Source organism: Amblyraja radiata, chromosome 1 (assembly GCF_010909765.2).
Source record: "Amblyraja radiata isolate CabotCenter1 chromosome 1, sAmbRad1.1.pri, whole genome shotgun sequence".
Taxonomy (NCBI): Eukaryota; Metazoa; Chordata; class Chondrichthyes; order Rajiformes; family Rajidae; genus Amblyraja; species Amblyraja radiata.
In genome coordinates this window covers 151,872,486-151,897,298 of record NC_045956.1, presented here as the reverse complement: position 1 = coordinate 151,897,298, position 24,813 = coordinate 151,872,486, and the positions used below count along the sequence as shown (strand labels likewise).

Sequence of the window (24,813 nt, the reverse complement as noted above, 5' to 3'; positions counted from 1 at the left end):
ATATTCTAAATGCGGTCTCACCAATGTCTTATACAACTGCAACATGACCTCCCAACTTCTATACTCAATACTCTGACTGATGAAGGCCTTATGCCAAAAGCCTTTTTGACCACATTATCTACCTGTCCTCTCCATTTACCTGTCTAAATGTGTCTTAAGCGTCGCGATAGTGCCTGTCTCAACTACCTTGACAGATTAACCCTCAATTCCAAAGTAGTGCTTGGAGAAGATTTCGTTTAAAAGATCACAGCAGGCTACGCAGCAGCTGTTGAGTGAAAGGACAGGCGACGTTTAGGGACGGACGGGACCTTCTTCAGATTGATTCATGCAATGAATTGGGCCGAGCTGAAACCTTTTCCTTTTCTCTTTGGGCCGTTGACTTCTTGTGGATCCTCATGCTACGAGAAAGCGTTTGAGAGCTCATGCAGAATAGGATGATTTCAGAGTAAATGTGCAATATATTAATCAGACAAGCCTGGACGAGGAACGGCCGGTTCTAATCTCGCTCTAAAGACCGGAGAACATGTCTTAGAGTGGGTAAAGTGGAGATCGGGGATAAGCGCAAGTTACTGGCTGTACATCCGGCCCAAAGAGATGCACTCAAAAGATTAAAGTAGAATGTATTATTATTGATCTGCATGGGAGAATATGGTCTTTCAGATCCTCCCGATAATACCGAAACTTCCAATTATACAATGATTTGCAAATATCATTAATAAACAGAAATAATCATAAAACCATTAATACATATAGATATATATTTTTAATTTCCTCCGGAGTTCATCGCTAAGGTGGGCGTTCATTCTTTTTTTCCTTCAATGGAAAAAACGTTCACTAATATCGTGAGCTGGAGTTGAAACATCACCACAATACACCTCAAAGAGCGACGAGGACTGGAAAGCAAATACAATGAAGCACGCGATGGGATGAGTGAAGCGTATGGAATTCATAAAACCTTACACAAAGAGAGCAGCTAACGCCTTGTATTATACACAAAATAAAGTGGACGCCAGGAGAATAGAGCATAAGTTAAGGAAAGACGGGGACAACAACAGAGCAGGTGATGTTAATGGAAGAGAAAAGAATGACCCTCAGCTGAATTCCCCCTGCAAGGGACCAACGAGGTTTTCTGCTTCGCCCGGTTTACACTACAGGCGCAAGGAAGTTATCGAGCAAGGAGGCAGACAAAAGTTCGAATCCCCAAAATCTCTTCTGGGTCCGACCTTACAACCTGTGCTTTCGCCCCAGCTGTCCAAATGAGCGTTAACTAGGTACACGTTGATCTTAGCTCAATTTGCCATTCAATCTGTTGGCACCTCAGTCTATCAATGAGGGGGTGACAGGCGGAGATGGGTGTGTACTGCTGTATTTAACAAAGGCCATTGAAGCAAAAACACACAGAACACGTCTTGTTTTTTCCACTGTGTTCTCCCACCAAGTGGAAAATCTTGACAAGTTTGGTCAAATGTAAAAAAAATAAAACATTCGGATTCCCTGATGAAAACATCAAGTCATCACATCCGGTGTTGGGAGACACAACGCACAACAAATCGTTCCAAAATAATGATGGATGATAGCGTAACCCTTGATTTATACCACACCAGCACATCACGCGTGCGGTCGTCAGCCGCTTTAATTTTGTCGGCTCCCCGCTCTTTCGTCACAGATTCTTATAAATTCCGCTCACAGCTGAAGAGAGACGGAGATCATTTTTTTGTAAGTGAAGAAAGGAGAACCGCTCCGGGACAGCACTTTTCCAGTCTAGGGAGAAAGAGGTGGAAGGGAGGGAGATTGGGTGAGCAACGACTGTGAGATGGGGTCTGAGCTTATTTTAATGAAACATCGTTTGCTCTTTACTCTGATAGTTTTCAGCATTGCAAGTTCCAAGGTCCACTATGGACTCGCTGCTCCTGTTCAAAATCAAGGCAGTTTGTCCAAGATGTTTCCCAGAGGCAGCCACTGGGCGGTGGGTGAGTATTCATTTCTAACGTTGCTTGTCACAATCATGCACCCGCTTCGGACATCGACTCGACCTGTCAAGAGGACAGATTGGGCATGTCAGTGGCTAACTTACGCCGTGCTGTTTGCAATTTTGCCTATTGTTTTTATTTTTGCTTTGAACCTGTAAGTTTCAGGTGACAGATCGCAGGCTATAATGTGATGGCTCTTCAGATGTCGAAATGTTACTGAAAGACTTTTCTTGCTTTTAATCTAGACAAGCTCTTCGGCGCACTTGTTCAGTCCGCGCTCCTGTGTTTGTGCGCTCCCTCTAACCTGGCGCGACACAAAGTGCCGGACTGTGTATATAGCCGGAGTAACTCAGCAGGTCAGGCAGCATCTGTGCAGGGAAATGGGCAGATGTCGTTTCGGGTCAACCCGAAATATCGCCTTCCTGACCCGCTGAGTTACTCCAACACTTTGTGTTTTGCTCAAGATTCCAGCATTCCTTGTGTCACGACGTCTTTAGAGATAAGTTCGACGCCCAATTAGTTAGTTTGCAAAGCAAAGACCATGTATGTATTTGCCGACTGACTCGCTTGCTCAGAACTTTTCGTCTACTGGGAAGCTACCTGAACATGTTTGCATATTTTATTAATAAACAAACAAACGATGAATGGGAATAATCAAACTCATTCACGTTGTTAACAGAAGCTTTAATGGGACCGTAAATCAACCTGAACATTTTACCCTTAAGAAAGTATTTAACAGTTCGACAGTCGACAAACCTGTTACATGGCGTTGATCTCAATTATCTTCCCGCAACTTCTTCTCGTTTCCTATCAATCTAAATGTGTTGTTCTCCCCTTATGGTCAAAGAGCACACCAACAATCAGTCTGAAGAAGGGTCTCGACCCGACACGACGCCTACTCCTTTTCTCCACAGATGCTGCCTCACCCGCTGAGTTTCTCCAGCATTTTTTGTCCACTTTCGATTATTGCAACATCTGCAGTTCCTTCTTAAACATCAACAATAAAGGATGCTTTTCAGCATAAAATGCGAACCGTGGCTCCCCCCCCCCCCCCACTCTGGAACACCGTATCTCAGTTGCAAAGTCCTCTGAAGCCGTCGTTCCTCCGTGTCAAAGTTATGCCATGCCGTAGTAATTTGGATGCAAGAAGAGGAGACAGCTCCATGCCTATCTAGAGCATCTTGACCTCGGTTAAACGCACAGACACCGGTAACGCAGTAATCGGGAGTGAGACATACTCGCGTAGTCTCCCAGCTAATTATGTGTGGCAGTTGATTTAAAACCCGTTATTTGCTGCATCCGTGCTAAGTTCTCGAAAAGGCTGAGGGCAGAATAGTTTAGGATCACTTTATTGAACATGCGATTTAATAGTGTTATGCTCCACTGGCACATGGTGTATTGTGCATCGTCACAAGTGACATCTGGATGACCCAGTTGTGGTCGCCTTGCGCCACCTCTTGTTAATGTTTGTAATAACGGACCGAGTATTTCGCCACAGTCACGGGGTGGAGGCTCGGTCAAAGCCGCTGAACGGACTGTAGTCACAGTGGGTCTGCGGTCTCCACGTTTCAGGAGCGCAGTTCCTGAACCAATTTCTTTCCCTTCCCGCACACAAGCCAGTCTGTGGGTTCTGAGAGTGACACTGCCGGTTCTCTCAGTACAAACTGGATTAAGACAGAGTGAAATTCTTTGCTTAAAATGCCGGTTTCCTACGCATTTGCCACAGTTGCACTTGTTTTATTTATATCCGCAACTATTAATTTCAAAACTATTCATTTGATCATTTTTCTTGCTACCATATTCCCCAACATTACAACTATTTCGAGAAATGTTCAATATATGCGAAATACTCTTGATGATATGAACGCTATTTTATAAAAACATGTTTAAATAAACCAGCTATGGAGAGAGGGGGAATCCATTTCAGGTTTACACAGACGCTCAAATCAGATGTGAAAGAGATGTTAATCTGCAAATTATTGCCATTGGCATCTCTTCAAAAACTTGTTTATGTGACAAAAACACTGCAATTTTCATCTGGGCTACCTTTACATGACTGCATAGTAAAGTACTTTATTTTTAAGCATTTGACGGCAACAAGCGACGTTCAACTCGCTGGAATTATGAAGGATGAGGGGGTCCTCATTGAAACTTACTGAATAGCGAAAGGCTTAGAAACATAGAAAGTGTGTGCAGTGGGCCATTCGGCCCTTCGAGCCAGCACCGTCATGCAAAATGATCATGGCTGATCATCCAGAAACAGTACCCTCTTCCTGCTTTCCCCCCATATCCCTTGATTGCGTTGGCCCTAATATCTTGGGTAGAGTGGATGTGGAGAGGATGTTTTCACTAGTGGGAGAGTCTAGGACCAGAGGTCATAGCCTCAGAATTACAGGACGTTCCTTTTGGAAGGAAATGAATTTCTTTAGTCAGAGGGTGGTGAATCTGTGGGATTCATTGCAGAAGGCTGTGGCAGAAATAGATAGATTCTTGATCGGTACGGGTGTCTGGGGTTATGGGGAGAAGGCAGGAGAGTGGAGTAGAGAGGGAAGAATAGATCAGCCATGATTGAATGGCAGGGTAGACTTGATGGGCCGAAAGGCCTAATTCTGCTCCTATCACTTATAAACATATAAGATCGTGAGTCTCAATAAGGGTCCCGATCAGAAACGTCGCCTGAGCATTATCTCCTCAGAGGCTGCCAGCCTGCTGAGTTCCTCACACACTTCGTCTTTTGCATAAGATTGTGCATGTGAAAAATAGCAATGAAATTTTGAATTGACAGTGGAATTCCAATTTACTTTAATATCAATATCATAAAATGTACTCAGAGCTCACCGCAGTTCCGTCCTGCATATTTTGTCCAGCATTTTGTGTCTATCTTCATTGCAAAGGTCTGTTGCCAAATAATCTGGTCTTGGTATTGATACTGCTTTATTATTGTCATGAGTGTCATAGGGTGATATAGTGTGGAAACAAGCCTTTTGGCCCAACTTGCCCACACCGGCCAACATGTCCCAGCTACACTAGTCCCACCTGCCTGCGTTTAGTCCATATCCCTCCTAACCTGACCTAACTGTACCTGTGCCTGTAACTGCTTCTTAAACATTGGGATAGCTCCCCCTAAAAATCCCTTAGATGGTGGGGAGGTCAGTACCTGTGCTACACTGGATCTACCTCAACTACCTCCTCTGGCAGCTTGTTCTATGCACCAACCACACATTGTGTGAAAAAGTTACCCCCTCAGATTCCTATTAAATCTTTTCCCCTTCACCTTAAACCTATCTCCTCTGGTTCTTGATTCATCTACTCTGGGCAAGAGACTCTGTGCATCTACCCGATCTATTCCTCTCATGATTTTATACATCTCTATAAGATCACACCTCATCCTCCTGCGCTCCAGGGAATAGAGACCCAGCCTACTCAACCTCTCCCTATAGCTTAGACCTCTAGTCCTGGCAACACCCTCATAAATCTCTGTACCCTTTCCAGCTTGACAACATCTTTCCTATAACGTAGTGCCCAGATCTGAACACAATACTGAGATATATTGAAAATGTGCTGAGATATATTGAAAATCTTCATTTTACATGCTATCCCGGTAAACCATACCCTACAGGAATACAACAAGTAATGCAAAGAGAAAACAAACAGAGTTCACAATATAGCGTTGCAGCTACAGTGGGCGTGCAACCAAAAGAAAGATCAAGGACCACAATGAGGTAATTCAAATTCAGAAATAGACACAACATGCTGGAGTAACTCAGCGGGACAAGCAGCATCTCTGGAGAGAAGGAATGGGTAACGTTTCGGGTCGAGACCCTTCTTCAGACTCATATACATAGTTTTAATTCAGTTTAATTTATTGACAAGTACCGAGGTGCATGTGTCAATACATTTTTCTGTTGCGCGCTATCCAGTCAGTGGAAATATTGTACAAAGGACAAAGGACATTTATTGTCACATACACCAATTGTTGCAGTGAAATTTGAGTTACCATGCAACACATAATTAAGATAAACACAACACTTTAGAGTTTAACATAAAACATAAAAAACATCCAGCGGAATCAACATTTCCCACTGTGAGGGAAGGCACCAAAGTTCAGTCCTCTTCCTCTGTTCACCCATGGTCGGGGCCTATTGAGATCTCCGCAGTCGCCGCAACGGCGGCCTGATGTTTCAGGCCCTCCAACAGAAGAACACTCTCAGCAGCCCGGGGCCTCCAAATTGGCCGCTTCCTTTCTCACGGCCTCCGAAGTCGACAGGCCGAGCTGGGCGGAGATTCAGTGCTGGCAACCTCGGCGAGAGATCCCAGGCTCTGCGATGTCAAAGTCAGCGCCGTCAGCGGTTGGAAAGTCAGTGGCTGGAAAGTCAGCGCCACCAGCGGCGGGATGCTCCCGCCGCCCGTGGCTGGAAGCTCTACAGAACACAGCTCCATGGTGTTCAAAGCCGGCAGTCCCAGCACTCCAGAGCTCCAACACGGCAATTCCCGGTAAGGCATCGCTCATTCCGCGATGGAATCCCATGCTGCGCCACTGCTGAAGCTGAAGCTCTGGCCGGTCTCCGGCAGGAAAGGCCACGCCAATCCCGATGGTTGGCCACGAGGAGGGGGCGAAGATGCGGCTGGGAGAATAGTCGCACCCTCGACCAGGAAGTGACTAAGAAAAACAGTTTCCCCCCACATAAAAAAGAATAATAGACCTCCAAAAACAAACTTAAAAAGAATAAAAGGCCAGACGGCTGCAGGCGAGGCAGCCACACTCGATGGCACCACTACTCGCAATCTAGCCGTCTACAGTGTACAGATACAGGATAAATTACAGGATACAGGAATAACATTTAGTGCAAGGTAAAGTCCAGTAAAATCTGTTTAAAGATAGCCCAAAGGTCTCCATTGTATATGGCAGGTCAGAATCGTTCTCAAATAGGTGATAGGCTGGTTCAGTTGCCTGACAACAGCTTGGAAGAAACTGTCTGTGAATCTGGAGGTATGTGTTTTCACACTTCTTGTACTTCTTGCCTGATGGGAGTGAGAAGAAGGTGTGAGAAGTCCTTCAATATGTTGGTGGCCTTGCAGAGGCAGCATGATGTGTAGATGGAGTCAATGTTAGGCAGGCTGGTTTGCGTGATGGTCTGGGCTATGTCCACAACTCTCTGTAATTTCTTGCAGTCTTGGATGGAGCTGTTCCCAAACCATACTGTGATGTATCCCAATAAAATACTTTCTATGCTGCATCTGTAGAAGTTGACGAGATTGTTGGGGATATGCCGAACTTCCTAAACCTTCCAAAGAAATAGAGGTGTTGGAGTGCTTTATTGGCCGTTGCTTCGATATGGCTTGTCCAGGACAAGTTGCTGGTGATATTCACTCCTAGGAACTTGGAGCTTCCTGAAGTTGATTGCAATCTCTTTGGCTTGCTGACATTGAGGGAAAGGCTGTTGTCTTGGCACCAGATTACGAGGTTCTCAATCTCCTTCCTGTACTCCTTCACAATTATTTGATTTCTGGCCCACTGGTGCCGTCTGCAAATTTGTAAATTGAGTTGGATTTGCATTTGGCTGCACAGTTGCATAAGGAGTAAAATAGGGGGCTGAGAATGCATCCTTGCAGGGCACCGGTGTTGAGGATTATCGTAGAGGGTGATTTGTCACCTATCCTCACTGATTGTGGTCTGTTGGTCAGGAAGTTGAGGATTCAGTTGCAGAGGTGAGCGCTGACTCCAAATTCCACGAGTTTGGGGATGAGTTTGGATGGGATAATGGTATTGAAAGTAATGAATGGAAAGTCTATGAATAGAAGTCTGACATAGGTGTCTCTCTTATCCAAGTGTTCCAGTGATGAGTGTAGGGCAGGGAGATGGAATCAGCAATGGACCTATTGTGGCAGTAGTTTTAGTTTATTTTATTTTAAAGATACAGTGCAGAAACAGGTCCTTCAGCCCACCGAGTCTGTGCCAACCAGTGATCACCCCCACACTAGCTCTATCTGACACAATAGGGACAATTTAATTTTTTTACCAAAGCCGAATTAACCAACAAACCTGCACATCTTTGGAGTGTGGAGGAAACCGGAGCACTTGGGAAAAACTGTGCAGTCATGGGGGGAACCTACAAACACCTTACATCCAGCACCTATAGTCTGAATCGAATCCAGGTCGCTAGCACTGTAAGGCAGCAACTCTACCGCAGCGCCACCAAGCCACCCGAAAGTGATTGAAATCATTGTAACATCCGTAAAATCATGCCTTTCATGCTCGTAGAGTAAATTTTCTTTTTTTTTTAAAGGGCATTTGATGGGGAAAAAGAGTGTGGACGATACGCTTTATGGCTACACCAACAGTGAGAACGTGATATATCCTATTCTGTCAGGAATTGCTAAGCAGCCAGAAGACAACGTGCAGTGGGCTGAGGTAGCCAAGCGTTTCCTAAATTTGTGGGAGGAAACCTCATCTACAAATGTTCGGAAATCAAGGGAAGACATTCCCATATTTAACAAGCAACCTTTGCAAACAAATGACTACAACCTCAAAGAGGCAAGTGATTTTAAACAAAAAAAAAGTATACTTTCAGCTCTTCCAATGTATTTATCAGTAAAGGGACTGCATGACAAATAAATATCTGAATGTCTCACTTTCAAGTTTACAAAGCAGAAAGTTGTGTTATAGTAGAATTGAGGAATTGTAGAGTGCATTTCTGAATTAGGGTTTGCAAAATCATTGTTATATAGCTGTTAATAAAATAGTAATTTCTTTCTTTATTTTTAAAAAGTTATGTCAACTATGTTTTTTAGTTATCCAATCTAAATCTCCTTGCACAAAGTGTAATTGATGTTGATTTTGTTCGATAATACCCCTGTGAATTGATGGGAATCATTTGTTATATTAAAGTTCAATTTCAGTGGCTGAGAAACCAATTGCTTCTTGAGGACATGGATCTAGTTGTTGACAGCAACAATTGTTTCTTAGTAAAACCCCTAAAACAGAGCCAAAAATCACCAATCCTCTTTGACACCTATTGCCAATTTATATGTAGCTTAATGTGTCCTCAAGAACTGTTAAAATATGCCTTGCTTCCATTCTATTTCTTCTTTCCATGACAGCTCTATTATTTGTATCAGCGCATAGGCATGTTTTGCCTTCTCTAAATATAATAAATTGTCCCTGTAATTTAGATTAAGGCTGCGGCTTTAAAGGATCGTAATTCACCAGTGATATACAATGCTAAAGTATTGGTGTATTTTGACTCAACTCCCAATATTTGGTGCCATTGATCCATCAGGCCAGACTTATTGTAAGCTGTGTTGAATAATGTGACATTCAACCCATGAATATACGAAACATGGAAAAGTGAGATAAAAGAATAGAAATGAATCAACAAATTTATGTTCAACGGTGAAAAATATCTTGGTGACATCGATCACAAGATTAGATCTACAGCTCAGTTATCCATAATTACAGACATCAAAAGATTTGCCAGAAGCTGGTTAAATCTATCAGCCTATTTCAGAATAATGAGCTAATCGTCCATACATTCACGTTTGATTGGAATCAATGACCTTGCCTTTACTGATCTATCTGAAATCTAACTTCCTATATTACAAATGCATGAAATCATTGTTTTTAATGTGTGTTTTTTGTTTTTTGAAGAACCATTTCCAATGTATTGTCCTCTTTAGTGACTGATCCTTGATAAATTGAATGGCTTACTAGATCTCTCTCGGAAGGAATTCAGAGCCAACTGAGTTGCTATGGTACAGGAGTCACATTTTGATTATAGAGCTAAGATCACGATCCCAAGTACTATCAGAACATTTTAACTTTTCTATGATGCCTCTTGAACTTAGTTCTTGAATTATATCAAGCAACATATCAAAACATTTTAAAAAAAAGAAGCAGGAACAGGCCAATCAGCCTCTCGAGCCTACTCCATCATTCAATATAATCATGGTTAATTCAGCCAAGACAACATCATTTTATGCTTTAAGTAATCAAGAGAGCATTAGATATAGCTCTTAGGACTAACGGATTCAAGGGATATGGGGAGAAAGCAGGAACGGGGTACTGATTTTGGACGTTCAGCCATGATCATATTGAATGCTGGCTCAAGGAACGAACGGCCTACTCCTGCACCTATTTTCTATGTTTCTATGTCTCCCTCCCCATACATTTTGACTCCCTTATATGTCAATGGAGTCTCTGCCTTGAACGTTCAATGTCATAGAGTCACAGAGTCATACAGCATAGAAGCAGTTCCTTCAGCCCAATATCCCCATGCTGATCATGATGCTCCACCTACACTAGTCCCACCTGACTGTGTTAGGCCCATAACCCTCTAAACCATTCCTATCCAAGCTTCTGTCCAACTGTTTTTAAATGTTATTACAATACCTGCTTCAACTACCTCCTCTGGTAGCTCATTCCATATACCCATCACCCTTTGTGTGCAAATGTTGCTTCTTAGGTTCTTAAATGTTTCCCTTCTCAATTTAAAACCATGTCCCACGGTTCATGATTCCCCTTCTCTGGTTGAAAGACTCTGTGCATTCACCCTATCTTTTCCACTCATGATCTTATACCCAATAAGATTACCCCTCATCCTTCTGGGCTCCAAGGCATTAAAATCCATAGGGCCTGCCCAATCTAAGACCTATAGTTCAGACCCTCGACCAAGGGACTGACTTCAGAAGAGTACGGCTGTGGATCCACAAATCAGTCTTCATCAATGGGCCAGTGGTGGAGAGGGTCAACAATTTCAAGTTCCTGGGTGGGCTTACCTCTGCAGATCTGCCCTGGACCCAACACATCGATGGAATCATAAAGAAAGGCTCTACTTCCTTGGAAGATTGAGGAGATTCAGTAGGTCCACGAATACTCCCTCGAATTTCACTGTACCTTAATTGGTACATGTCACAATGAACTTTTGAACATCTATAGAGGGTGTACGGCAAAGAGAATATTGACCAGTTTCACAACAGCCTGGTTCGGCAACTTAAACACCCAGGAACAAAAGAAATGGAAAAAAAAGTGATCAGTCATAGGTACTGACCTCCCCACCATCGAAGGGGTTTATAGGGGGTGCTTTCACAAAATTGCAGCCAGCATCCACACCACCCTGACCCCATTCCTATTCCACTCCTGCCTTCGGAAAGAAGATATAGGAGTCTGAAAACTGCAATGTCCAGGTTCAGGAATAGCTTCTTCCAAACAACTAGCAGTCTATTGAACATTAAGAACTCCAAATAAACTACAAACTACAAACTACCTTGTTTTCACTAGGGACTTTGTGCTTTGTTTTGTTTTTGCACTATATCTTTTTTTGTATTTACTTTATCTATATCTCTCATAAATTTGATATACTTCAGCCTCCCGTGCTCCAGAGAAAAATCCAAGTTTGTCCAAACTCTTATTAGAGCTGATACCCTCTAATTCATGCAGCATTCCAATAAATCTCCTGCACCCTTTCCATAGAATCCACATCTTGTCTGTACTGGAGTGGCCAGAATTGCACACAATACTCCAAAAGACGTCTAACCAAAGACCTGTGCAGCTACAAAATGATTTATTGACTTTTATAATGCCCCAACCAATCAAGCCAAGTAATATCTTAATCTGATTATTCTGTCTACTACAAGCCTACCAGTATCTTCAGATTTAATATGAATATAAGACAAGATTGAAGTAGATTGAATATAGTTGATTCATTTCACAACTACATAAACGTTTCTGCTAAGGTAGAATTACAAATGAAAAGCTGCCATTGCATGAGAAGGTTCTATTTCATGTTTTAATAAAAAGTTTTTTTTTAAGTTTAATTTTAGTTTAGTTTTAGTTTAGAGATACAGCATGGAAACAGACCCTATGGCCCACTGATGTCCACACCGAACATCAATCACCATTCACACCAGTTCTATCTTATTCCACTTTCGCATCCACTCCCTATGCGTTAGAGGTGATTTACAGAGGCCAATTAATTTACAAACTGAACATCTTTGGGATGTGGGAGGAAACCGAAGCACCCGGAGGGAACTCATGCGATCACAGTGAGAACGTGCAAGCTCCACAGAGACGGCAAATGAGATCAGGATCGAACCTGGTTCTCTGACGCTGTGAGGCAACTGTGCCATGGTGATGCCCAAAATGTCTATTCTGGGATAACAGCATTTAGACAAAAAATACTGTGAATGCTAGAATTACAAATTAAAAACAAAAGATGCTGGAAATATTGAGAGGATACAAAAGAACCTGAGCAAAGAGAAACAGAAATAATATTCCAGGCTGATGACCTTCCACCAGAACTGAAAAAAATTGTGACGAATTTGATTGAAGGATACAGAGAAAGAAGGATGAGGAGATAATGCTGGACCTGGAAGTCTCAAATGAGACCAGTCTCCAGTCTGTTCAGAGACGTCTGTTTGAGGATGTTACCAGGACTAGATGGTGTGAGCTATAGGGAGAGGTTGAGTAGGCTGCCACTCTATTCCTTGGAGTGCAGGAGGATGAGGGGATAGATCAGATTTAGAAGGACATGTGCAAAATACAAGCAAGTGGGATTAGTGTAGCTGGGACACTGTAGCTGGCTGCTGTGTCAATCTGTGACTCTATGACCGTTTTGAATTTAATACAGTGAAATGTGAGGTGTTGCATTTTGGGATGTCTAACATGAGCAGGACCAACACAGTGAATGGTAAGGCTCTAGGGAGTGTTGTAGAGCAGAGGGATCTAGGAGTGCAGGTGCATGGTTCCTTGAAGGTGGTGTCGCAGATAGATAGGGTGGTCAAAAAGGCTTTTAGCACATTGGCCTTAATCAGTCAGAGTATTGAGTATAGAAGTTGGGAAGTCATGTTGCAGTTGAATAAGGTGTCGCTGAGGCCACTTTTGCAGTATTGTGTTTAGTTCTGGGCACCATGTTATAGGAAAGATGTTGTCAAGCTGGAGAGGGTACAGAGAAAATTTACAAGGATACTGCTAGGACAAAAGGGTTCTGAGTTATAGTGAGAGGTTTAGTAGGCTGGAACTCTATTCCTTGGAGCGCAGAAGGATGAGGGGTGATCTTATAGAGCTGTATAAAATCATATGAGGAATAGATTGGGTAGATACACAAAGTCTCTTGCCCAGAGTATGTGAACCGAGGACCGGAGGACACTGGTTTATGTCCTCCTTAAGTTTATTGGTGAATGGGGAAAAGATTTTATAGGAATCTAGGTAACCTTTTCACACCAATGGTGGTGGGTGTGTGGAATGATCTGCCAGGTGAGGTAGTTGAAACAGTGGCTATCCCAATGTTTAAGAAACAGTTAGACAGGTACGTGGATTGGACAGGCCGGTGTGGATATGTTGGGCCGAAGGGCCTGTTGCCATGCTATATGACTGTATAACTCTATTACTCTATAAACATGCTGCTTTTTCCTATTTATACTCATGACCCATCTTTGTCACATTACCATTTGTTTTTTGCTTTGTACTTTAATCCTGTTTGTTCCTGCTTTCCAACCTATTTGCTATTTCTTCCGTCCCTTTCTTTGCATCTTAGACCTTGCTTTATCTTTAAGTTGCTTCCCATTTCTAATATCTGTGCATAGAAGTAAAAAGGTAAGTCAGTTTTCCCTCTGAAATTGTTTCTTGACCTTCTGAGTACTTCAAGCATTCTTTGCTATTATTTTATTTGCTACTTCTTCTTCCATATAATTTCATGTGTCCCCATCTGCAGGGGTGTACGTAGAAAGACTACACTGGGGTTAAACTTGGTTAATAGAATCACACAGCAATGAAATTTAATTGTCAGGAGCCAATATCAATGATCAATAGCTTATCAACAAGAAAGGCCAGGGTTGAGTGTTATTGCCTGTATAAAAACGTTATTTGGATGTAATACATTATTACGCCATGTTATTTATTGAATATTACATGAAAAAGAAGGGAAAGAAAAGAAACAGTTGAGCTTGCACATTCTCTGGGGTACAAGTAGGCCTTCTCCAGTGCTCCAGTTTACACCCAGTTTCCCAAGAAATGCAGGTTGGTCGGTTATTTGGCCAATATAAATTCCCCCCAGTGTGTAGGTCAGTGGGATAAACTATGCAGAGTTAATGGAAATATGGGGTGAATAAAATAGAATTATTATAGCTATAAGAAAACAGATATATATTATAGCCATAAGCTAGGGTACTGTCCAATTCACCTCTACCTCAGTGTGAACATTGGACTTTGCCTATGGAACTGGTGTTCTACAAGTTTAAGAACTATATTCTGTATTCCGTATCTTCCCCTTTGCTCTATCTAGTTTGACCTGATTGTATCAATATATAGTATTATATGATTTGAACTTTGAGATTTTCACTGTGTCTGGGTATACTTGACAGTAATAAACCTAAACCTAAATCTAATATTTACTAGACTAAGTGGGACCCGTTGGGTCCCAGCATCACACGGGAGGGCTGGTCCCCCAACGCAATATTCCACCTCTCCACCAATTCCAATATTGGTGGCCAGTGGGGGGAGGGGGGGGGGGGGGCTTTCTGGAGTGCTAGTGGGCTGAAGGGACTGGTTTCCAGAGGGCTAGTATGGACATTGTGGGCCGAATGGATTATTGGGCTGGCGGCTCAGTCACTCAAACCTGTTGTGCTGGCAGCTCGCTCACTCACTCACGGTTGGTGGGCTGGCAGTTGACACGGCTATTCCTTGAAATTCCATTTCAAGCAGGGTGCAAGGCCACCAAATTCAAGTGCGGTTTCATACCACTTAAAGCAGGGTGTAAGGCCACCACATTCAAGTGCAGTTTCATACCATTTCAAGTAGGGTGCAGGACCACTAAAGAGAGCGAGTCGTGACCTCTCTCTCTCTCCTCCATCTTGCAGATACTGAGCCACGCCCACACTTCTGGGTTTTATAGTCCCTCCCCACCCACCAGAAGGGGCGTGGCCTTCATGGTGTGATTGACAGGAGAGAAAATCTCAACATATTTTAAACACTAAAAACTGTTTTATTTTTCATCGATGGGAAAAATCCTCGGCACCTGATGAGCGGAGGGGGACTCTGAGTAAGATGGCCAAAAATCACAGCCGTACATGGTAGCGTTTTTTCCTATATCAATATAAAGCGCAGACATAAGTGGTCAAGATTAGACTTTTAATTATACAGAAGGCAAGGCAACTTTAATTAGGCAAGGCAACTTTAATTAGGCAAGGCAACTTTAATTAGGCAAGGCAACTTTAATTAGGCAAGGCAACTTTAATTAGGCAACACAGCTTCAGCATTTCCAAACCAAAGGCAACACAGCTTTAGGATTTCCAAACCAAATGCAACACAGCTTTACCATTTCCAAACCAAAGGCAACACAGATTTAACATTTCCAAACCAAAGACAACACAGCTTTAGCATTTCCAAACCAAAGGCAACACAGCTTTAGTATTTCCAAACCACATTTTCAAACCACATTAAGGGCACTGACAGGTCACTAAAACCACTCACAGTTTAGTAGGCATGTGTTCAGTGTTATTCACAGCTCAGACTGAGAGACGTGAACCTCTTGCTCCCCCATCTTGCAGAGACTGACTGAGGCACTCAACACTTCCGGGTTCTATAGTCCCTCCGGAAGGGCGTGGCCTTCAGGAGAGAGAATCTCAACATTTTTAAAATACTGATAACTCTTTTATTTTTCATCGTTGGGAAAAATCCTCTTGTCCTGCGCAGCGGAGGGGGACTCTGAGTAAGATGGCCAAAAATCACAGCTGTAAGTGGCAGCGTTTTTTCTAAAATCAATATACAGAACAACAGGAAGTGGTCAAGATCAGACTTTTAGTAATATAGATGAAAGTAGGTACTTGATAGTCGGTACAAATTTGTTGGGCTGAAGGATTAGTTTCCAGGCTGCATGACTCTGCCTTTACTGAGCCTGCCCCATCTTATCATGGTTTAATTTATCCTCATCTTGAATTATCCCCCTTCATGCCATAATTAAGAGAGATGAAATATCAAAGATGAAAATCAAACTTGGCTCAGTAAGAAGGGTCTCGTGTGTAATTATCTGTTACATTTGTAAACTAAGATTACAAATCAACATGAGTGTAAGATATATTTGTTGTGGAAGCAAATCTATCTCCAGCCAAAGACTCTTGATGATCCTGTGGAATGAACATGGTCTGTTCCTTTGCAATTTGGCAAGATGTTTCCCTACTTTTCAGGTGAATTCATTTTGATTTTCACTATTTTAACTATTGTTTCTCCTTCCTATCCCAAATTGAAGTTCCTGCCTAAGCCAAAGTGATATGTGATTACTGTTGCCTGCTTTTTATTCCAGTCCTCCATTATCCCTTGAGTCCAATTCTATGGATTTTAAGCTGCCTAACTGAAGCCTAACGAGTTTGGTCTGACAGATTTTATCACATGTGGGGCAGGAGCTGGAGGGTATGGGTAGGTAGTTTGTGAGATATGTGGCACATGTGTTGTTATGCTCATCTCCTGTCACTCCTGATGCATGGACCTTAAACTGGGCAGAGTGAAGAGAAGATATACGAGCATGTTGCCAGGACTCGAGGGCCTGAGCTTTAGAGGTTGTGCAGGCTTGGACTTTATTCCTTGGTGTGCAGAAGGATGAGGGGTAATCTTACAAGATTTACAAGATTATGAAGGATAGATAGGGTAAATGTACAGTCTTTTACCTAGAGTGGGGGACTTGAGAACTAGAGGACGTAGGTTTGTGAAGGGGGGAAGATTTAATATGAACCTGAGGGGTAACTTTTTTACACAGAGGGTGGTAGGTATATGGATGAGCAGCTACAGGAGGCAGTTGAGGCAGGTACCATTGCAACATTTAAGAAACATTTAGACATGTACATGGATATGATAGGTTATATAGGGATATGGGCCAAATGCAGGCAGATGTAGTGTAGATGGGGCATGTTGGTCAGCGTGGGCAAGCTTCCACGCTTGTATGACTATGATCTGTGGTATTTAGTGCTATTCTAGATCTTGCTTCACAATTTATGTGGCCATGAGCCAATGATTTCCTACAATCTACAATTGTTAGTCTGGTTAACTGGTTCTATCTTCGATCTTGCTCATCACAGCCCCCTCAAACTCTCCCTAGCTTTGGCGCTGATGTAATGGTGTGAAAGCTATCTGTTTAATGAAAAGTAGCTAAAATGGTACCCTCTGAAACAAACAAAAATACTGCTGGAAATGTTTTATTTATGCAGGCTTTGTCATCCATTTGTTGTTCTGTTCTGCAGTGGTTGTGGGAGAAACCCCATTAAGTTTCTTGACATCAAAGAAATTTACTTTGGCCCTCTGGATACTCATAATTTTAAATTGAGATTCATTTTAATTGAGATTCATTTCCCCCAGTAACCTCATGTCATTGCAATCTGACCTTTATACGCAAATCAAAAGAATCGCAGAGGCTGGTAAACCCCCAAAAAACAGAGAAATGTGGAAACACTCAGGCTGTCATAGAGTAATTTAGCAAAGAAACAGGACCTTTGCCCCATCAACACACACATTTCCACCAATATTATAATAAACCACCCTTAGAATGGGTGCTGAAGCGATTTCCATGCACAATGGGTTGCGGGCTGGGGTGGAAGAGAAAGGTCGAGTAGCTGGGACTACTTTCTTTGGAATGTAGAAGGCCAAGGGGTGACCATGTTAAAGTAAACAAAATCATGAGGGGCACAGATAACGTGAATGCTCATGGTCTTTTTCTCCGAGTGGAGGATTCTAAAACTAGAAGTTGTCAGCTTAAGGTTCGAGGGGATAGATTTGAGAGAGTCCTCAGGGCCAACATTTTCACTCAAAAGGTAGTCCATATCTCATGGAACGAGCTGTCAGGGATAGCTACAGCAATCATGACTCAATCATGGCTTTAAAAAAAATATTTGGATAGATATATGAACAGGAAGGTCAATTCTCTGGATGCTTTCAAGAGAGAGTTAGATGGAGCTCCTAAAGATAGTGGAGTCAGGGCATATGGAGAGAAGGCAGGAACAGGGTACTGATTGTGGATGATCAGCCATGATCATATTGAATGGCGGTGCTGGCTCGAAGGGCCGAATAGCCTACTCCTGCACCTATTGTCTATTGTCTATTGTCCAGAGGGCTATGGGTCAAAAGCAGGTAAATGGGACTAGCCCAGTGTGGACAAGGTGGGCCAAAGGGCCTGTTTCGTTACTATACGACTCAATTTCCCCACATTCCTATCAATTCATCCAGGATCGTATCACTCATCTACTTTAAAGTGGTCAATTAACTTACCAACGTGCATATCTTTGGAATGTGGCAAATAAACAGATCACCTAGTGGAAAACCCGGAAGAATGTTCAAACTCACTCAACGCAGACAGCACTAGAGGTCAGGTTTGAAATTAGGTTACTGGAGTTGTTAAGTAGTAGCCCCATTAGCGGTACCACTGTGCCCCTTAACTGGATCTGTAGGAAGAGAAACAGAGTTAACATTTCACGGTGAAGGCCTGAGTATAGAAACAGAGTTTAGACACAGAGATTTAATTGCAACAAAGCCTTTCTGCAGTATCCAATTAACTTTGTAAATTTTCAGTTCAGCCAAAAGGTGGAGTGCTTCACTATGCTTGGAACAAATCTGAGATTCATCTTATCTGCATCTTACCAGAGAACTGCAAGGAATTATGTTGAGGATAGTTTTCTTTATTTATCTCCATTTTTGTGAAATGAGAAACACATCGGAAAAGATAACTAATAAAGTGCCAGGAAACAAAATGACTAAATACTAATTTTTTTAGCATTCTTAATTGAATAAAATTTGCTAATGATAAATCTTTCTTCTTTGACAGATGGTGGATTATCTTCTGCAGTTTATGAACATGAAGGATGAAACCCCAAGTTGAAGATGCAATAAGAATTCAGTCACAAATTAATCTAGAGACTATGGTGTTTTGTTTTTCTCCAAATGTTTAGCTCCACCAAATACCAGACTAAATTGTTTTTGTTTTAAAATAAATGAATGTTCTTGTACCTCTGTACATTAACTAAATGATTTTCACACAGCAGATTATGTTTTGATGTTTTTAATGTAAATAAGTGTACTAGGCAGGTCTTCCAATATAAAGATCATACTGTTATTTATTTTGATGTTTTATAATAATTCAGCTTTTGGTTTGCAGCTACATTATGAATTAAAGAAATAAAATCTTGATTCATATCATTTTAATTTGTAAACTCATGTAATTAAAGCCCATTTAAAACTAGATGATAGGCAACATTATCTGTTACTATCCGTTGTACACCATCTGAATATATGTTGTATCCAACTTTCTACCAATAACCCTACCAAATCCATTATAAATGGCACATTTCATGTTGCTCAGAAAATTAAATTATGGACAATTATTTCAATAGAATTTATTTATTTAATGTCAAGAGGCAATACACATGGAAAATGTCAGGTTGAACGCAGAGCTGTGAACATTATTTATATCACAGTGAGCGGCACGTTGACACAGAGTAGATTTGCTGCCTTAAGCCCCTGTCCCACTTTCATGACCTAATTCACGACCTTTCTTACTTGTGGACATTTTTCATCATGCTAGAAAAAACGCCCTGACCTACTTGATGCCATGAGTACCTACGACCTACCTACGACCTACCTACGACCTACCTACGACCTCCTACGACTGACCTATGACCTCGTGACAACCATGCTGCGAGTATGAGTCAAGGGTAAACTCGGCAGAGGTCGTGAATTATGTTATGAAAGTGGGACAGGGGCTTTACAGCGCCAGAGACCCAGGTTCGATCCTGACCACGGGTGTTGTCTATACAGTGTTTGGTCCGGTTTCCTCCCACACTCCAAATACGTACAGGTTTGTAGGCTAATTGGCTTGGCGTAATTGTAAATTATCCCTAGTGTGTAGGATAGTGTTAGTGTGTTAGTGTGCAAGGATCACAGGTCGGCGCGGACTCGGTGGGCCAAAGGGGTTGTTTAAGCACAGTTTCGCTAAACTAAACTAAACTCTCACAAGTCATGCACATTTCATTGACTTCCACAAATGAGGAGAATTATGGTTATGGTTGTCATATGGCATCACTGAATTGAAGCAAACCCTTTGGTCTACCTTGTCCATTGAACACTCATTATCACTAATCCCATTTTATTCTCGTCGTATTGCATAATAACACACCTACAGACCAGAGGCATTTCACAGCAACCAATTAACAACCTATGTACACACACATCTTTGGGATGTGGGAGAAACAAGAGCATCTGGTGGAAACCCATGTGGTCAAAGAAAGGAGGTACAAACTTCACAGGCAGCACTGGAGATCAAGATAAAAGGCAAAATAGCTATTCAACTCATTTTTGTTTGTGGATAATTGGATTGTAAAATGGCCAAAATAACCATGACCAAGCCTTGTTGCTTCTGAAATGATTCAATATGTTTCTGAGAACATGAATTTCTGGAAGGTTTTTTGGAAAGTATGCAAAAGGATACCATGGAAATGTGATCCCATACAAAGCTAAGAAAATTCCATTAAATGTTTTATGTCAGTGTTGTGGCCCTCAGACAGACTGGGGCCTACCAGGCCTCCAAACCAATGTGATCTGTTAATTATCTGTTTGTGGTTCAGCAGTGCAACTGCTATGTAAACGATAAGTAATATGCAGAGAATATTAGGAAGTTAAATATCTCTACTCTAAGAAAAAAACCACATATGGCTGAAGTCTGCGCCAAGTAACTGAGGGAGAAGGAGGCAAGGAAAACAATGATAGAAATGGTGAGCCAGAACTCTAGGGTCTGGCCTTCTCCATCCCATCGTCCAAAATTGCACTCCACACTCACCTTGTACAGTATTTATGTGGCCCAGTGCAGAGATCACACTGCCCAGAAGTACTAGAGCCCAGTACCAGAGTGGTGATGGGCTTCTGGTAGCACAGTGCGGAAGTCCCATCTCCAACATCCCTCTTACACCTTTAGCAGAGAGCAAAGACGGTCCCTTGAGCTGCTGGCTGGAATAGTTGTAAGTGATTTTTCATACCAGTCCCACCTACATTAGGTGGGACAGCAAGTGAAGCTGTTGCCTCTCAGTTTCAGCATTCAATCCTGACCTCAGGTGCAGTCTGTGTGGAGTTTACACTTTCTCCCTGAGGTTGCATGCTTTTCCTCAGGGTGTTCTGGTCTTCTCCCACATATCAAAGGCATGTTGATTGATCCGTTAATTGGGCACAGTAAATTGCCCTATCGCAGGTTGGTCGGGCAGTTGTTATGGGGAAAATATATTACAGGGATAATTAGTGAGGAAATTAGGTTAAGACGTCATGAACAAGTTGATTGAATAGTCTCTTTCTATGTTGTATAGATATAAAGAAATTTATTTTATAAATGTGAAATTTAAATGCAAAACAATTTACAAAAAATATATCAATCTAAAATGATGAAAAATATTCCAATAAGGATAACCTTCCTTTGCCTCCAAATATGAAGTGCCACAATTCCCATCTAAATCATTGGTGACCTCAAATCTTGCAATAGGTCTAACCTTGTGCAGAAGCTGAGAGGTGATTCTCCAGTGTAATGTGAGGAATCTTTGTAAGACTGGGCTGCACAACCAAACTCTACATGGAGACTGACCCGGCAGATTCTGCCTTCCAGTTCCATGAGGAAACGTTCCATACTTCTGTATTTGATTTCCGTAAGTCAGAGAGATGTAGCAAAAAGTCCATGCATGAATCTGTGTCATTTTGAAAGCAGTGGGACCAAGAATGTGCATGAGAAGGCAGCAAAGACAAGATGGAATTTCAAAGAGTCTAACTGGTGAAACATTCTGCATTTGACATCAGCTGTCAAATTGAAGTTGAAATATAATTTGCTCGTTCATATTACAGCAGAACTTGCAATGCTTATGAAAGTCAACGGACCTGATCACCTCATCCAAGGACCAAGTCGTGGGAGAGAAGTGGGACAAAGTGTGTGCAAAGCTCCACAACTGGTGCAAAAAAAATGTATATGAACTTGAGTCATCCATACCTAATTCCAAAGTGCGAATGCCCCTGCTTCCAACCATATTCTCCACTCTCCTAGAGATCTGTTATAGTAGTTGAGGGAAGAGGAATGAAGTTGAGTAAATTCCACATTTGAGGATTATCGTGATAAAGAATATGTGAAGAAAGAATTCAGGTTTATTGTTGAATACCAATTTATAGATTGATATTCTGATGAATGATGAGATTATTTGCTGTGTCCCTCTGCCACAACCTGCTTCATATCAACCTATAAAATATCTGTTTTTATGCTCCCACATGTAATAACTTCATAAACTTTCTGCAAAAGAAACTTCAAGGGAGTCAAAAAAATAAGGCATTGGATAAATTTGCAATCCATAAAAGAGTTCTAGGAATGAAGCGTGCATTAATAATAATAATAATAATGGATGGGATTTATATAGCGCCTTTCTAATACTCAAGGCGCTTTACATCGCATTATTCATTCACTCCTCAGTCACACTCGGTGGTGGTAAGCTACTTCTGTAGCCACAGCTGCCCTGGGGCAGACTGACGGAAACGTGGCTGCCAATCTGCGCCTACGGCCCCTCCGACCACCACCAATCACTCACACACATTCACACACATTCACACACATTCACACACAGGCAAAGGTGGGTGAAGTGTCTTGCCCAAGGACACAACGACAGTATGCACTCCAAGCGGGATTCGAACCGGCTACCTTCCGGTTGCCAGCCGAACACTTAGCCCATTGTGCCATCTGTCGTCCCATTAAAGATATGCTACCTTCTATGGAGGTCAGGAGAAGGTTGCCCATTGGCCTTTAGAGATGGGGGACTAGAGTTTACAAGTGCAAACAAGGAAAGGGAGTTGCTGGCAAAAATCAGCATAATCAAAGACTTGTTCCAACTTGGTCAATCCTGCTTCTCATTGCTCCCGGCAGTCAGAAGATACAGAAGCATGAAAGAGTGCACCACCAGACTCAGGAACATCTTCATCACTGTAATCAGGCTACTGAATATCCTACATAACCTAAGGTACTGTCCAATTCACTTCTACCACATGTGGACGTTGAACTTTGTCTATGGAACCAGTACACTACAATATTGATAACTGCACTCTGAATCATCTTTGCTCTCTCAACCTGAGAGTTTCACTTCATTGTATTTCTGTATAGTATTATCTGATCTCATTGGATTGCATGCACAACAAAGCTTGTCACTGTACCTCGGTTCACCTGACAGTAATTAACTGAAACTACTGAGCAAAATTAGAACACATGGTATTGGGGGTGGGGTATTGACATGGATAGAGAATTGGTTGGCAGACGGGAAACAAAGAGTAGGAATAAACGGATCGCTGTCAGAATGGTAGGCAGTGGCGAGTGGAGTGCCGCAAGGCTTGGTGCTGGGGCCGCAACTACTTACAATATATATTAATGATTTAGATGATGGGATTAAAAGTAACACCAGCAAATTTGCAGATGACACAAAGCTGGGTGGCAGTGTGAACTGCAAAGAGGATGCAAGGAGGTTGCAGGGTGACCTGGACAGGTCGAGTGAGTGGGCAGATGCATGGTAGATGCAGTATAATATAGATAAATGTGAGGTTATCCACTTTGGCGGGCAGATTATTATCTCAATGGCATCAGATTAGGACAAAGGGAAGTGCGACAAGACCTGGTTGTCCTTGTACACCAGTCACTGAAAGTAAATATGCAGGTACAGCAGGCAGTGAAGAAAGCTAATCGCATCTTGGCCTTCATAATGAGATAATTTGAGCATAGGAGTAAAGAGATCCTTCTGCAGTTGTAAGGGCCCTGGTGGGGAGACCACATCTGGAGTATTGTGTGCAGTGATTGAGGCAGTGCAGCGTAGGTTCACGAGGTTAATCCCCGAGATGGCAAGGCTGTCATATGAGGAAAGATTGGGAAGACTGGGCTTGTATTCACTGGAATTCAGAAGGATGAGAGGATATCTTATAGAAACATATAACATTATAAAAGGACTGGACAAGCTACATGCAGGAAAAATGTTCCCAATGATGGGGGAGTCCAGAACCAGGGGCCACAGTCTTAGAATAAAGGGGAGGCCATTTAAAACTGAGATGAGAAAACACATTTTCACCCAGAGAGTTGTGAATTTGTGGAATTCTCTGCCACAGAAGCCAGTAGTATCCAATTCACGGGATGAATTTAAAAGAGAGTTAGATATCGGGGCTAGTGGAATCAAGGGATATGGGGAGAAAGCAGGCACGGATTACTGATTGTGGATGATCAACCATGATCATCATGAATGGTGGTGCAGGCTCGAAGGGCCAAATAGCCTCCTCCTGTACCTATTTTCTATGTTTCTATGAAACTTAAACCTAAACCAAACTGAGGGCTCAGCCTTTCGAGACCAGGATGCAACCACCCCTCTTCACAATTTCACATTTCCTATCGTCCACTATTGCTGTGTCCCTTCTCTTACCTGACGTTAGGGCAGGGTGCCAGGATAGCACCTAAGCAACAAGATAGTCTAGAATTAGTTGGTAATGATGCCTCATTGCAACATGCTTCCTCCCAACTCCCAACATCAGAAAGCCCATGAGAAATAGACATGGATTTTTACAAGGTTACTATGGGTGTAGGGAGAATATGTGGTACAAGCCTTGGCGATGGTCAGAATCAAGCATTGACTGGGGACCAAAACTAAGACTCATTAGACTGTACAATGCAGCACTAGAGAGCTCCAGTATAAATGTTTCATTATGCACTTAACTATCCAGGATTTCTTTAGAATTTCAGGCTCTTTGTTCCCTGTCACATTGATTGACAGGTACGCTACCCCACATTTCATTTTGGAAACAGTCAAGTCGAGGACAAAAATGTCTCTT

The 24,813-nt window shown here is 42.3% G+C and overlaps 1 protein-coding gene across 1 annotated transcript; it reads left to right on the top strand.

Annotated features, from left to right (window-relative positions):
- Positions 1–1,728: 1,728 nt before the first annotated feature.
- On the top strand, positions 1,729–19,140 carry LOC116980507 (gastrin releasing peptide). Its single transcript, XM_033032800.1, has 3 exons — positions 1,729–1,970; positions 8,258–8,505; positions 18,770–19,140. The coding sequence occupies exons 1-3, from the start codon at positions 1,814–1,816 to the stop codon at positions 18,821–18,823; spliced, it is 459 nt and encodes a 152-aa protein (XP_032888691.1). The 5' UTR covers positions 1,729–1,813; the 3' UTR covers positions 18,824–19,140.
- The last annotated feature ends 5,673 nt before the right edge of the window (positions 19,141–24,813 follow it).

Bases quoted from the DNA above. Each gene is read 5' to 3' on its own strand.
- LOC116980507 (XM_033032800.1), top strand. From the start codon at position 1,814: ATGGGGTCTGAGCTTATTTTAATGAAACATCGTTTGCTCTTTACTCTG. The intron at 1,971-8,257 runs GTGAGTATTCAT...TTTTTTTTAAAG, and splicing joins AGGCAGCCACTGGGCGGTGG to GGCATTTGATGGGGAAAAAG. The intron at 8,506-18,769 runs GCAAGTGATTTT...CTTCTTTGACAG, and splicing joins ATGACTACAACCTCAAAGAG to ATGGTGGATTATCTTCTGCA.